This window comes from Ceratosolen solmsi, unplaced genomic scaffold, assembly GCF_000503995.2.
Source record: "Ceratosolen solmsi marchali unplaced genomic scaffold, CerSol_1.0 scaffold29, whole genome shotgun sequence".
In the NCBI taxonomy this organism is placed as follows: Eukaryota; Metazoa; Arthropoda; class Insecta; order Hymenoptera; family Agaonidae; genus Ceratosolen; species Ceratosolen solmsi.
This window is the reverse complement of record NW_011948417.1, coordinates 6,308,788-6,325,065: the sequence shown is the minus strand read 5'-3', so window position 1 is coordinate 6,325,065 and position 16,278 is coordinate 6,308,788. Positions and strand designations below refer to the sequence as shown.

At 24.2% G+C, this 16,278-nt stretch overlaps 3 protein-coding genes across 10 annotated transcripts in view; all 3 read left to right on the top strand.

Annotated features, from left to right (window-relative positions):
* The window catches only part of Mgat2 (alpha-1,6-mannosyl-glycoprotein 2-beta-N-acetylglucosaminyltransferase), a 39,293-nt gene extending 31,136 nt beyond the window's left edge, over positions 1 to 8,157 (top strand). For 6 of the 8 annotated variants that reach the window (XM_011496402.1, XM_011496404.1, XM_011496403.1 and 3 more), the window contains 4 exons: positions 2,178 to 2,487; positions 4,263 to 4,433; positions 7,286 to 7,536; positions 7,686 to 8,157. In XM_011496402.1, coding sequence (XP_011494704.1) covers positions 2,178 to 2,487; positions 4,263 to 4,433; positions 7,286 to 7,536; positions 7,686 to 7,917 — 964 coding nt within the window. In that variant the 3' untranslated portion in view covers positions 7,918 to 8,157. The remainder of the gene's footprint in view (positions 1 to 2,177; positions 2,488 to 4,262; positions 4,434 to 7,285; positions 7,537 to 7,685) is intronic. The other 2 variants (XM_011496405.1, XM_011496407.1) reach the window with 2 other exon arrangements.
* Positions 7,990 to 15,867, top strand: LOC105359744 (E3 ubiquitin-protein ligase RNF34). Its single transcript, XM_011496409.1, has 7 exons — positions 7,990 to 8,068; positions 13,396 to 13,614; positions 13,801 to 13,993; positions 14,474 to 14,597; positions 14,680 to 14,959; positions 15,046 to 15,226; positions 15,538 to 15,867. The coding sequence occupies exons 2-7, from the start codon at positions 13,567 to 13,569 to the stop codon at positions 15,711 to 15,713; spliced, it is 1,002 nt and encodes a 333-aa protein (XP_011494711.1). The 5' UTR covers positions 7,990 to 8,068; positions 13,396 to 13,566; the 3' UTR covers positions 15,714 to 15,867.
* On the top strand, positions 11,160 to 12,665 carry Tango4 (transport and golgi organization 4). The gene has a single exon (XM_011496408.1). The coding sequence runs from the start codon at positions 11,314 to 11,316 to the stop codon at positions 12,640 to 12,642; it is 1,329 nt and encodes a 442-aa protein (XP_011494710.1). The 5' UTR covers positions 11,160 to 11,313; the 3' UTR covers positions 12,643 to 12,665.
* Positions 15,868 to 16,278: the final 411 nt, after the last annotated feature.

The following is a 16,278-nucleotide window of genomic DNA, read 5'->3' as shown; positions in this document are numbered from 1 at the left end:
ACTTTATGAAATAGTAAGTAATATAAAATTAATTTAAAGTAATTAGTTATGTAGTTATATTTGCCTTGAATTTTAATATAATATGTAACTTTAATGAGTAAGAGAAAAACTGAACCCTTATGATTTATATTTTGAAATTTCATTAGTAATCATTTCAATATTTTTTTGCGAACTTTAGTCCATTCTCCTTTTCTTGCTGAAGTAATTGAGACACTTTTATAATTGAATCCGAATTAAGTATCTCACTTTATTGAATTTAAATCCTTGTAAGATTAAATTATGTATCCATTTGACTAAGATTTTTATCTGAAATACATTCTTTAAATCTTCTGGTACAATGACTTTATTTTTTTTCCTTTTTTCTCTTTTTTATCTTTCTTTCTTTTTTTTTTTTTTTGTTTTGTTCATTGTTTTCTAAAATATGTATTATTGTTTTTTCTCTTTGGTAACATAACTTGAAATTTCAAGTTGTGGACCTTATTACCTTATTACGCAGCATAGACTATGAATATCTTGTTTTTCATCATTATTGACAATGGCGATTTTTTATAACATCTTTATTTAATATCAATTTTAATCTTGCATATATTATTTAACTTTTCAAGAAGTAATCACAGAATTAGTAACAATAATTTTATTACTGCTTTATTACTACCTTATCAGCATTTTTACCGCAATCATTTATGTAATTACGTATTTTGTGTTGATGTAATGTTTTTATTAGGTATTTCGTTTTCAATTTTATCAATTTGTGTATATAAGTTTCAAAATGTAAAGATATGCAAATATATAATATTAGTAATATAAAAATTGAATGGAACATTATGTAATATTTTAAAATAGTATTATATATAAATTTGTGACTCTTTATTATTTATAATCGTCAGATACATGTAATAATAAAGTACGGATAGCATAATTGTTATCGATTAACGCTTATAAGTTATTTTCATTTTTGTCAGTTAGACATTTTGCATATAAAAAAACTTCATATTTAGTTTTTTTTTTTTATTTAGCAGAGCCATTTTATATATGTTTTATCTTGTCGGTACTAAGTTGCGAAAAATTCTTTGAATACCTGCTACATATTTTCAATATACACATACTGGTGTATGCATTTGAAATTTTACATATTTCGTGTAATTATATTATTTGAAATTATTAATTACACAAAGCTATTTGTTTTTATAATTTATGAACAACGTATAGTAAGTAATGCACATCATAAAATAAAAGTTACATAGTATATGAAGATTTAATTTTGAAAGTAAATGAAACATTGAATTAATTAAATATTTCACATATAAATTAACTTAATACGCGAATTCAGTGTACAGAGAGACTTTATTGCCTTAGTTAAATGCCTATATGCGTTTGCGCTATGGATCTATATTGTAAAAACATTTTATTGTGTGTACGCGCATGTGTATTATATACATATTTAGATCCAAATTGTCTTATTAGATTGCAAGTAAATCTGTTGCAGGTTGATAAAGTATTATGTGCTACGAAAATATGAAATACTCTTATAATAAGTACCACGTTTCTAGTGGCTTGTGGCAAACCTTTATAACAAACCACAAAAATGTTGCCGATTGGTAGTTCAGTCTCCATAATATTCTCCTTGACATCTTATATCAGTATAAACTGATCTCACACTTTTATATGAATATATATTTGGAATCGTAAAATTCATAAAATTCAATTTAGATCGAAGTTACTTTTATCTAAAGAAAATTGAAAAATTTGAAGTACTAATCACATTGAAAATATTTATATTTATAAAAAAATCGTCATTCAACATTTTGTTACCAAATTTTTCGAAAATTATAAATTATTTATGTGATTCATACTTGTTTTGTAAAAGCTATACCTTTATTTTTAAAATGATATCAATGACTAAATAAAAATATTTTAATTGACTAACTAGTATTAATTATATTACTTGCATAACCAATTCATAAATAATCCTATATTCATAATATTCATATATAAATAAATATTCATAAATAAATGTTATTATATTGATTTTTTTATTATTATTATTTTACCGGTAAATTATTTAAAATTATAAATTTAAAAATTTTGATAATAAATATTGTTAATATTTATATTAAAATTAATAATAGTATGCATGTAATATACTCAGATCTAATTAATGTATGTAACATATGCAGAGCCATGAACTTGGGCTGTACTAATGCTCAGTACCCTGATTTGTATGGACACTACCGAGAAGCTAAATTCACGCAAACTAAGCATCACTGGTGGTGGAAAGCGAATCGAGTATTCGATCAGCTTACTATTATGCGCAACCATACCGGTGTAGTTCTGTTCTTAGAGGAGGATCATTACGTCGCCGAAGACTTCCTTCACGTACTAAGACTCATGGAGCATACCTGCAGGCACAGCTGTGAACGTTGCAATGTTTTGTCGCTTGGAACCTACCTCAAAACTTACAATTACTACGCAGACTTCAGCAAGAAGGTAGTACTTTAGTACATTCTTAAGGTTTTCTTTTTGTTTTTTTAAGACATACTTTTAGAGCTGATGTTTTATTTTATGCCCAACATATTCTACATATTTCCCATGGGGGGTAAGCAATTGCTGTCATTTTGCTTATCGATTAAATTGCAAATAATAGTTTTAATATTTGAAATTTCGGAAACATAAATGAATAAATAAAATTCAATTATTATTTATTGTTAAAATTTTCAATTTTAAAATAAAATACAATAAAATTTTATTGTGAATAAGCGTAATTTGAATATTTTAAATAGTTAGGATCTTCAAATTACCTCAATCGAATATAATATGGCATTAATTATAATTGACTAAGTGAAAGGGAAAAAAAATTATAGAATTGAGTATTGAAAAATTTTGTATGTATAAAATCGAAATTTAAAAAATTTTAATTAGCCGAGCCTATAAATTTATTTTTATCATTGTGTTCGATGCAACATGAAAGACATACTAAAATTATTTTACAATTTTATCACATTCAATTCTGTTGTATTTGCATTGAAAATTATCTTATAAATTATAATAGAATCAGTAATGAAAATATTATACTTATTTAACAATTATATCAACAAATACATAGCAAAAATCGATAAACCTAATCGATAGCAATTGCAAATAAACTGATCGAAATTGATGTTACAAAAAGACAAAAATTCTTTCACATTTTTCAAAAAGCCTTATGCAATTTATCTAAAAAAGAAAATAACTGTAAATGTGATTTTCAAGAAAATTAAAAGTAAAATTTGTGTACATCTTAACATAATAACTTCGAGTGCTGCAAAATTTGTTATCGAGGGATGTATCTCTTATTAAATATTAGGTCCGATCGATTGGTTTATAAATTGACAAACAGTCCTTAATTTTAGATCCTGCATTCGAAATAATTTGCAACACCCGAAGGTGAACTTTCCATTATAACAAAACGCAAATATACGTCAAACTATCCGCCCATTCTACATCAAGCAGATGCACACGTCCCATGCATACATACATTCACAAACTGACATGCATACATGATATCATGCATATACTTTATAGTGACGTCTTGTTTTCTTAAGAGAGAAATTTTAGAATTTTTCTAAATATTTTGAATTTGTTTTTTTTCTTTAAAAAAAAAAAAGAGAAGAACTTTAAGAAAGTTTTGAGTGTATGAGAATCATATTTCAGTGGCCGATTTTACAATTTATAACCACTTACTCAAAAATTCAAGTTAATACTATTAATATTTATTCGTAAGAAGAAAGACAGTTGTTTTATAATATATTGAGAAAGTTATTATGGCTTAATTCACTCAATGTAAACGAGAAATCTCGAAAGTCACTTTTCTTTTAAATTTCTTCTATTTCATATATTGCCTTTTCACGAATGAATTTTAATCGTAAATTTAATTTGCGTCGAGATTCTTTCGCTTAAAAATGCAGGCTTTCAACGCAGCTATCCACAGCAAAGTGATTCGGTCCGATACACTGTTAAATTTTCACACCACCCATGGAAAGAGATGTTTGGCATTTATGAATAAATTTACGAATAAAAGTCAATGATTAATTGTCTCAAATTCAAAATATAAAGGAAGTAACAAAGTTATGCATTCTTAAGAAAAGGAGAAAATTAAAAAAAAATTTAAAAAAAAAAGTAAGTGCACGAAACAGTAGAAGGAGGTCCTGCGTGACGCTTACATTAGTAAAAGTGAAGGAATATGTGAACGTAAAAAGTATCTGGGATTGAATGGAGCACTGCAGAAGGAGCTGCTCCGGGGTTTGAAAAGGCAAGAGTCGGCGAGCGGCGGTAGCCCGATCAGGCAAGGCCAAGAGGGTGACTCGACCCCCTTATCGAATCGGGGCCAACAGCTCGCGTCTGCGCCTTCATGGGCCTATCAACTCCTGCCCGGCCTCTATCAGCATTATCAAAAGGTTCATTTCATTAGAACTTTCAATCTCAAACTCTACTTCTTTACCTTTCTCTGTCTTATTGATACTTTTCATGAATTTGCTAAGGGACCATGGTGATGGCCTCGACGATGACAATAACTATGACGATGACGAGGACGAGGACAACGGCAACTATTATGATTTCTCGATCAGTTGCATTTACTTTTCAATCATTTTCGTTTCGCCTTTACATTTTTCTTAATTTAAACGTTTACCCCAGTAGTCGTATACATATATCGGGATCAATTGATTTTTAAATCTGGTAGACAATGTACTTTTTAGTTGTAAGTTTTTTCGATTGTAAATTATGTCAGGATTAGAGATTATGTAAGGTTTATAAAACCAAATTATTTTCAAATTTTGTAATTATTAATTTTCCTAATTCTAAGTGCAAATAATCGAGCGCAAATGCTGTGAAATAGGACTACTCAACACAGATGTATAAGAATATAAAATTTAAGAAATTGAAATAAAATATTTATGATTACTTGAATTTATGTAAATTTTAAACTTGCATTTTAGAACTGAATTTTATTTTGTAAATTTTCTTTCCAAATTATTTCTCTTTAGAAAAATTAATATTAATCATTCATCATTCTAATGAATTTTTCACATGTAAATATCAAGAGAAATATATAATTATGTAAAATATTAAAAAATATAAATAATGCTTAGAAATACTAGTTAATACTAATTATGAAGAAAATTATTAAAATATTACCGCATGTATTTGTATACATATATTATATTTTATCAGTATGCAAAGTAAAATAAAATAGATATAAAGATAAAATATAATACAAATAAAGTAAAATAGAATTTCTATTACGTTAAATGACAAATGGCAAAATACTACAAGTATAGAGTATTAAAAAATACATTTCAACAAGACAAAATAAAATTTTATTTATTTCAATGATAAAATTATTTCAATATGTTATACAAATTTACAATATTTATAAATTTCTAATTAGAAAAAATATTTTTTTTAAATGCCTATTCTTGTATTATGAATATCCATTAGAAATGATCCGATATTATATCTTATAACAAAATATTCATAAAAGAACTAATGCACAGGAAATATAAATAGAATTTTTTAATACTTTTGATAAAATAAGAAGTTTTAATAGCTAATAGAATTTAATTCGAATATACTTCTTATTGCACATTAGGTAAGAATATTATTTTATAATATGTAATTATATTATACAATTCATTTAATCATAAGCAAATTTAAATTGTTGAAATTGTTATTAAGTGAAACATTAATTTAAATATATTTATATAAATTATTCTTTCTCAATGCTCGTATTATTATTATTGTACTACTATTACTACTACTACTACTACTACTACTACTACTACTACTACTACTACTTATGATTCCCCAGACTCGATAGGTTTTAGTTTTGTTTTATATACTTTTATTTTACGATGAAATTTATGTATTTTATATTTTATTATATTAAATACAATATTATCTAACTATATATAAACTTTTCTAAATATATTCTCATTATTAAAGAAAAATATATATCTATTAGGAACTATAATTAATTGTGTTTGATTTTATATGATTAATAATATTATATAAAGACGTTTAAAGGAAAGATTTAAAATGTGATTATGTTATATACATTTGATTAATTTAATAATACATAAAAAAATATACCATAAATATTTAAGTATATTTAAATATCAAGGATACTGTATAATATCTTTTCTTTATTCTAATAAACTAATTGTATATACTAATACTATTTTATTATGACATTCGCATGGTTATAGTCTGTATTAGTAAAAATTTAGTTATTCTGTAAATATTATATTTAATTCTATTTTTTATTCAATGGTTTCGATGTCTACTTTAGTTAAAATGCATGATCTTAGTTAATAGTTAAAACAATGATATATTATAGTATATTAACTTAGTCAAATATTTGTAGATAAAAATAATATAGGTCTATATTTATGATTTCAAAGCTATTAAATGTTATGTTAAATGTTAAGTATTAATTAAGATTTACCGCCATAAACAATGAAATAAAACAAAAATTATTGTACATATTATTTTAAATATAATTCGAAATTTCGACCATGTCTATTATTAATTATATATACCTATATGTTCATGCGCAATCACACGCCATACACACACACACACACACACACATTATATATATATATATATATATATATATATATATATATATATATATATATATATATATATATATATATATATATATATATATATATATATATATATATATATATATATATATATATATATATATATATATATATATATATATATATATATATATATATATATATATATATATATATATATATATATATATATATATATATATATATATATATATATATATATATATATATATGAGTACGTTGTGATTTCTTGATTTAAAGTGTTATTTTTCAATGATTCAAAATAATTAATAATTAAACAATTGTTTTAAATATTAAATTATTTATCATATTTTTTGTAAAGAAAATTTTTTTGTGGATCCTTAGATTATTCTACTATATAAATAACTTAGACACGATGATCTTACTTATATATAAAAAAAATTAATGATTTTTTTAATTAAAATAATCAGATTTTATATTGCATGGAGATGATAAAATTCAAAACATTTGAATAAATTGATACAAATTTTCTAAGAAAAATAAATTAATAATATATCGCGATATGAAAGTAAAAAGCGAAAGTATTGTCGATACACTCAGCGCAAAGATTGTATCGAATTACAAATATAAGTATAAGAAAGACAATTGAATAATACGTTTGTTTTATTGTAAATTAGGCAGAAGTGATACCGTGGATCTCGAGCAAGCATAACATGGGAATGGCCTTGAATCGGGCGACGTGGGAGAAACTCCGAAGGTGTGCAGCGCAATTCTGCTTATATGATGACTACAACTGGGACTGGAGTCTACAGCATGTCGCTCAAACCTGTCTTCCTCCGAGTCGTGGAGCCGGCGTTGCTCCACGGGTTGATTCTGGCTTAATCACTATGATGATGCGTGCACCGCGTGTTTTTCATATCGGCGAATGGTTCGTATCTATTATTTATTATTTTAGTAAATATTTTATAAAATATTATATAAAATTATTAGATTATAAAATAATGTGGCTATGATTTTTGAATGAATATTCAAATATAAAAATTTAACAAGAATATAATCTTAATATTTTGCTTACAGTGGTGTTCATCACAAGAAAGAAAATTGTGAATCGACGACAGTTATAGCGAAGATTCAAAAAGTCCTTAGGTCAGCCCAAAACAATCTTTATCCTTCGCAATTAACTCTCACCGTGGCCAGCATTTCAAAAAGGACGAAACTGCGAAAAGGCAATGGCGGCTGGGGTGATGTGCGTGATCACGAACTTTGCCTCAACATGACGGCCTTACCAGAGCTTCAGCTACTCTCTTAATGCCTAGTCAATGTGTTATCTATAACAATATAGAAACGCTTCTTTCGTATGCATATTGTGAATAGATAAATAAAATAATTTTCAAGCAACATAAACAATAAGAACGAGGGCTCATGTGCATTTTTAATCAGCAAGTGAATCGTACAGTAAGGTAATTTAGCTCTTGAGCGACAAGTTATTTGAACTTTGCACACCACTTGAGACTTGTTATATAACATAAATTTTTAAGTTATTAATTAATTTTAGTAACTTACGTGTCGTTGACTTAAATAAATTCCGTATATATTTAATTTTCAAAATGTTACCAAATTATGATTTATTATATATTCTTTAATTAATTAAATTATGCTCAACAGACATTCCAAAAATGTTATAATATTTTATTAAACAAAATATATATAATTTGATTTTCTGAGTTTAAGACTTAAAAAGTATAGTCCTTTTTAAAAAAATACATGATTTTGTAATATTTGAATATTAAATAAATAGTTTCTTAAGGTGTCGATTGAAGACCTTATTCTATATAAGATTCACACTAGATTTCGTATTTTTATTAATGCTTGATATAATTGCTTTTAACTTATAAAAAGAAAATAGTGACTATTTAAAGTCTTTCCAATATTGAAAGAAAATAAAAAAGAATTTTAACATTGAATAGAGTACTATATGAAACCAATTTTAATTAAGTTTTAATTATTGAATTATATTTTTGTTTATATGGATTATAAAATAAAGCTGTTTAACTGTGATCTTTTAAGTCATAGAAAAATGCTTAATGTTATACAAAACTTCAAATTATTATTTTAATTTTACTTATCGTTAATAAAAGAAGAATGTGATTTTTTGTGTTATGATTCAATATTAAGTTCTAGCATAAAACGCTTCTGTATTTATATATATAAAGGCGACCATTGTGTATTAATGCCAGTAAATTATTAATACCATTATGAGATGAATGAAAATATATTTAAAAAAAATTATTAACAATATCTTTTAAAATAGGTCTTATGTAGCAAATGAAAATTATATTTATTTCTGATTATAAATCATAATTTTTTATTAAATCTACAATATCTTCTTAATTAAATTATATCGATAAAATTGACGTATATGAATCTTTTATTAAAAATTATTTTTGCAACGAGTGTTTACTTTTAATTTATAAATAATACATATGTATAAAAATATTTAGAACATTTTAATAATAATTTTAATATATTTTATCTATTTCTAAATTAAATTTAAATTAAAATTTAGCTATATATTTAGAAATGTATACAGAAGCATTTAACATTTTTGTTTCCTAATTAAAAAAAGACCATATACAGAATAATATCCACTTGATAGAAAGTGTTGTTAAGTCGATTCATTATGCACGTTTTTATCAATTTTTAATAAATTTAATATTTAACTTAATATTTTGATCCATATATCTAGTTACATTGTAAAATATACTAATATAAAATTGTGTTCAATAATTCATTATTATATATGCCTTTTATAAAGCGCAAATTCGTACACTGAACTGTTTCGTAATATCAAGTGAGTGAATGAATTAAATCGAATAAACTAATAGTCATATCTAAGATGTTACAACTATTAATTTTTGGTTATTGCAATAAGATAATTTGTATAGATTCCGAAGAATGTTATTTTTGTTTATTTATACATTGTATTGCTTAAATTAGTGCAAATTTTGAAAGTTATGTTAAATCATTAGTCAAATGTAATTTCTGATAGGCAAAATTTTATAGCAATATTAAGTTTTTATATTTGATATAAATAAATTATTAATGTTCCTCGATACAAAGTATAATAAAAACTTGTTTACTTATATTGTTAAATATTTTGCATTTCACATAATATTTATAAAGGTGAATGTATATTTAATTAATTACTCTGAAATTTTATACTAAACACTTTATAGATAAAATTAAAAAATAAATTATTCAAATTTCAAGTACAGACATATGGTTATAAATTAATCCTTTTGTCAATTAAAAATCTTTAATTGTCTTTAATTTTTATTCTATAATTATAAGTTGCTAATCAGAATAATTTTTCTGAAAGTATTAAAAAATATTTAAAAAATCTTAAGTGAATTTCATTGAGTAACGAGAACGATCTTTTTGAGCTTCAATCAATATTATTTTTATATTATTCTAGAGTATATTATCGTAAGAAATGAAACTTTCAAAATTTGTTTCATTGTCATCACATTATAAATATATTTCGTTATATTTCAATAAATTTTTAAATTTATAAAATACTATTTAAAAACAATCCATTTATAAAGAATAATTTATTTTCATTGGCTTCTTAAATTCATGTCACTTAAGAATTTCATTGTAAGTTGCTCTTTTTTTAATCAAAATTAGTAATTGTAAAAAAATTTTCTGTAGTAATTTTTATAAAGTACTTTCATTTTTCATAATAAAAATTTTGTTTGTATCTTCTGTACATTTAGTTTGACAGTATCTTTGAATATACAGAAAAACAAGTTATTCACTTTATGGATCAATAATTTTTTTACTTAAATATTAATACTTGTGAGATTAGCATTTTATATACCTGTTATATTTGTTCTTTTTTATCTGTCTTATTCACTGTATTGGTTTTATACTTCAAAATAGTAATTCAAACTAAATTCATTCATAAATTCTTTTTATTTACTTTTTCTTTTAAACCTGTAGATGATACGACCGTTAAATTTGTTTACATACATTTACAATTTTTTTTGCATCCTATTATCTTAAAAATATTGAAGACTATAACTATGACATATCGTCTTCTAAAATTCGAATATATTTGTTGTCATTAAGCAATGCTTAATAAAATTAATAGTGTTATAATGTTATAAAAAATAAAACTAAATAATGTTTACCAAATCATATATTCTATATTAAATTTGTCAATCAGTTAATAATTAAATAAATCACATCGATTCATATCTATTATAAATTTTTTTACATTTTAAAATTATTTGGATAAATCAAGTAGTTTGATATATTGTTCTTAAAACAGAAATTCGTATTTAAAAAATTAACATATCTTATTATGCTGGTAACATTGTTTTATTTTTGGTTGCATTTACACTGGATGAACGTCACGTGAGCATTCATATGACGAAATGGTGATTTGAAATCCCTGATGTTCCATAACGTATTTACCGATCTTAAAAGTATTCGGCACTATATAATAAATAAATCTAAAGTAAAAATTATTATTGAAAATATAATTCTATTAATAATCTTGAATATCATATAATAAATATTTGTATTTTTATATTTCGTCTAGCGAAATATAAGATGTATGTAACAAAAAATGCTTTATTGACAAGTGAAAACTAACCTAATTACTAAATATACTGAACGTAACAATATAATTATTGAAGAAATGGATGTTCAACGACACTCGGTTCATACTTTAGTATTTCGTTCGTTAAAAAGAACACATGATATGTTCTTAGCTAATCAAGGAAATCTCCCACCAACTGATTCAATTTTAGAAAAATTAAAAATTGGAGTAAAAGCGAAAGATTGTTACGGCTCAGTTTTCCAACAAGTTAATTTAAATAATGAAATAAAGAAAAGAAAAGATAGTGAAATAAGTGCATCATCGGAAATTGAACCTTTAAATAATAGTTTAACTATAGTTCCAAGTAATCCTGTACAAGTCGTTGACAATGTTGTATCCAATATTATGACAAATCCAATTAAAAAGACTTTGCCAATAGCTAAACCAAAGTGGCATGCACCGTGGAAACTTTATAGAGTTATTAGTGGTCATTTAGGTTGGGTACGTTGTTGTGCTATTGAACCTGGAAATGAATGGTTTGCTACTGGTTCTGCAGATAGGGTTATAAAAATATGGGATTTAGCTACAGGGAAACTTAAAATTTCATTAACTGGTCATATCAGTAGTGTAAGAGGACTTGCCTTTTCACAAAGGCATCCATATTTATTTTCATGTGGTGAAGATAGACAAGTAAAATGCTGGGATTTAGAATACAATAAAGTTATAAGACATTACCATGGTCATTTATCAGCAGTATATTCTATGGCATTACATCCTACAATTGATGTATTAGTGACTGCTGGCCGAGATTGTACAGCTAGAGTATGGGATATGAGAACAAAAGCAAATGTGCATACATTAACCGGTCATACCAATACTGTGGCAAGCGTTATTTGCCAAGTTTTTGATCCCCAAATTATCACTGGTAGTCATGATTGTACTATAAGACTATGGGATTTGGCAGCAGGTAAATCAAGAGTGACTCTTACAAATCATAAGAAAAGTGTAAGAGCGATTGCGTTTCATCCAACATTAAATATGTTTGCTTCTGCATCACCAGATAATATTAAACAATGGAAAAGTGAAGATGGAAAATTTATTCAAAATTTATCGGGTCACAATGCAATTATAAATTGTCTTGCAGTAAATGAAGATGGTGTTTTAGTATCTGGAGCTGATAATGGTACAATGCATTTATGGGATTGGAGAACTGGATATAATTTTCAACGCTTGCAAGCTCCAGTTCAACCAGGATCAATGGACTCTGAGGCTGGTGTATTTAGTATTACATTTGATATGTCCGGTACAAGAATGATTACAACTGAAGCTGATAAAACTATTAAAGTATATAAAGAAGATAATGAAGCCTCAGAAGAAAGTCATCCTATTAATTGGAAACCAGACATTGTTAAGCGAAGAAAATATTAAATAATATTTATTAAATTAAATTATATATTGAATAAAATTGTGTTTATAAGAAATTGCAAATCTTTATTTTAATTTAATTTAAAAAATGTTATCCTAGCATTCTCGAAAGATATCTTAATTGAATTTCTACCACAATTAAAATTATAATTTATTCCTTTTCAATAAAAATATGTATAATTTATTTGTATTTTATTTGTATTCAAATATAGATATAATGTATACTAATTAAAACTCATTGAATCACATATTTTTGCGCAAGTGCAAATAAAAAATACGTATAACCTATATGTCAAAGTTTGGTGAATCTATAAAGTTGCAGACGTATGTATTTACATTGAAGTAATCGAGATTTAAACCAATAATTTATATGCATAATTGCGAATTGAAAATCTATATTTATTAAAACAATAGTCATAAAAAATAATCTAGCATTCAGTGTACTACACTCAATACGATAATGTATCTTGTTTGTTTCGTAAAGATAAATTGCATTTAAAATCTTATCAAGATAAAACTGATAAATTTCGCTGACGCAAGTAGAAAAGTATAATAAATAGTTTTTTGAGTAGAATTAAACAGACATACTTTTATTAATACGTTTCATCGTTGCAAATTCATTTATTCACATGCTCTGTTAAAATAATCAACAGTTAATTCAATTAATAATTGGCATTTGTTTCTTTTTCGATTTCTGTACAATGTAATTTGTTATTGATCATTATTTCTCATTTTTATTTAAATTTCTCGTTGCAGACCTGCATCTAGTTTTCACCTTTTCTCTATTGAAATTACTATACACAATCATTAATTACAAAAGGCTATAAAAAAAAAAAAACTCAAATCAATATTCAAATATGATATAACCTCTGCTCAAACAATCAAATAAAAAAGTTTCACTGCTATTATTTAAATACTTATGTAAAAATGGCCTGTGAGGCGTGTGCCATTAAATTTACCCTATTCAAAAGAAAAGTGAGTAATTTTTTAAACTTTTTATAGCATTATTAATTAAAAATTAAAGTTTTAGTTTTTGGAAAATCCGAATGATGCTTAAATTAATCAATTAAGCTTGTAAACATTGTTTAATTTATGAATTTTTATATAGAATACATAATTATATATCAATTATTTTTTCTATATTTTATACAAAATTTTCAGAAACAATGTATGGATTGTTTACGGTATTTTTGTACAGAGTGTGTTATAAGACGCTTTGATAGAATATTAAGCTGTGACAACTGCAGTATGCTTTCTCGTAAACCACTCATTAAAAGTCAAATTTTACAGATGCGTTCTAAGTATTTACGACAATATCTTTTAGCAAAAAAAGTATCTGTTAGAGGATGCATAGGTAAAAGATTTATTGTGCATATTAACAATCATTTTTTCAAGATTATGTATAAAATTAATAAATAATTATTTATATTATCAACTTTTTATTTAAAAGTATAATAAAATCTTTTAATAAATGGAGTATATATAATAGTAAGAAGCTTATAAATTAAAGTTAATTTTGTTTTGTTTCTTCATTAGCATTTGATATTTTATATAAAATGCAATATAATAAAACATATTTTATGATTGTATATTTATACAGCAAAATATCTATTATCTTTTAACTTTTTTATCAATTTATCAAATGTGTTCTATTTTGAAAATATTTGTATTTTTATAATAGATGGATATAATATATAGATACATATATTTATTTATTCATAATTTGATTATTTGTTCTGATACAAATTTTAATACCAGAAATAAGTTTGCTTGTAATTGTTCTAAATTATATTTTAATTTACTTACAAAAATATCTTCATCTGTTTTATTTAAGAAAAAGAAGACTTAGTGAATTTATTAATTATTTTTGCAAATGGTGATGAAAGAAATAGAAATTGTGAAAGAGAAAATATATCACATAGTGAAGAAAATGAAAACAGAACGGACTTTAATGAAAGGTAAACAATTAACAATTACAAATTTAAATAACATGTAATTACACCAATCATAAAATTAAAATTTTTTATTTCTTATTTTCAGGCAACCAGATTTTTTTGAACCATCACAAATTCTTGAAGGTTCACCCACTCGTCGTTCTAGAAGTCCACAAGTTAATGAAAGACAGATTGATGAATCTCTTATATCAGAAGAAATTCAGGAAGTGCCAATCAATAGACTAGCACATAATATTGAAATTGAAGAAATTTTAGAGAATGATGACAACATAAATGTAGGACCTGAACCTCTGATAACAGAACAAGAAGAAGTTTCAGAAATATCTCATACTGAGAGTAGTGAAATTTTTACTGAAATACAAACGGTATTTATTAATATATAATAAAACAATACTATAATTGCATAAATTGATATAAATTATTGTAATGCAAGTACAATAAAATTTTTTAGTGGACTGGAAATGTTAAATTATCAGATATAAATGAACAAAAAGAATTAGAATACTTAACTGTTAAACAGTTAAAAGATTTACTTAGTGTTAACAAAGTTGACTTTAAAGGCTGTGTAGAAAGATGTGAATTACTGGATAGAGCTTTTAGATTATGGGAAGAATATCGAAAATCTAGAGAAGGTATAATTTTCTTTGCGCTAATTGTTCATTCCATATATTTTCGTTATATAATTATTTTATATTAAAAAATTAAATATTGACTTAAAATATTAAACAAAATAATAATATTTATTATGAAATTTTTTAATTTGAGTTTTCCTGTAAATTTTAACAACTTTAAAGAAATATTCATTATTATAATATCTAACTACAAGAACTATTTATTTATAAATTATATAATTTCTTGTAATTTTAAAGTAAATAAATTTTAAATATTAAAATTGTATATTTACTTATAAACTATATATAAAATATTTAAATTATTTTTACAGTAATCGAAAAATTAGATGAAGATGCACTTTGCAAAATTTGTTTAGATGCTCCAATTGAATGTGTAATATTGGAATGTGGACATATGGCATGTTGTATTAACTGTGGAAAACAAATGACAGAATGTCCAATATGTAGACAATATGTTGTCCGAGTTGTAAGATTTTTTAAAGCTTGATAAACTATTGTAAGTTGAAAACAGATTAATTGATTTAATAAATTAATTACTAGATCCAATTCGTAACAATGAACACATTATTATTGTTTTAAGTATAAGTGAGATTGTAATTATACTTGTCTTTATATTTAGATATCTCGTGTATACAAATGTAAAAAGTATTAAATTAATAAATTTAGATAATTATATAATAAATAAATCATATTTATTTTAATTGAAATAATTAAAATATTTTTTTTTTAATTAATGGCATAAGTATAAAATCATTCAAATGCATGACAATTCTTGTTCTCAACAAAATAATATGGAAACTGAAAGTGATTCTACTGGTGATTTTGTCACATTATATACAAATTAAATATTATTTACAACCATTTAAACGAATTAATCTGTTTGAACAATGGTTGAGCATAGTGTAATTTGTAAAAAATATATAAAGCTGTTTGGTATGTAAATAAATTTTCCAAACTGCACTAGTGTCTTTTATAAGTATATATAGACAAACATAAATTGTTGGTTATCATCAGTTATATTAATATATTACACACAATTTAAAAATTTTGCA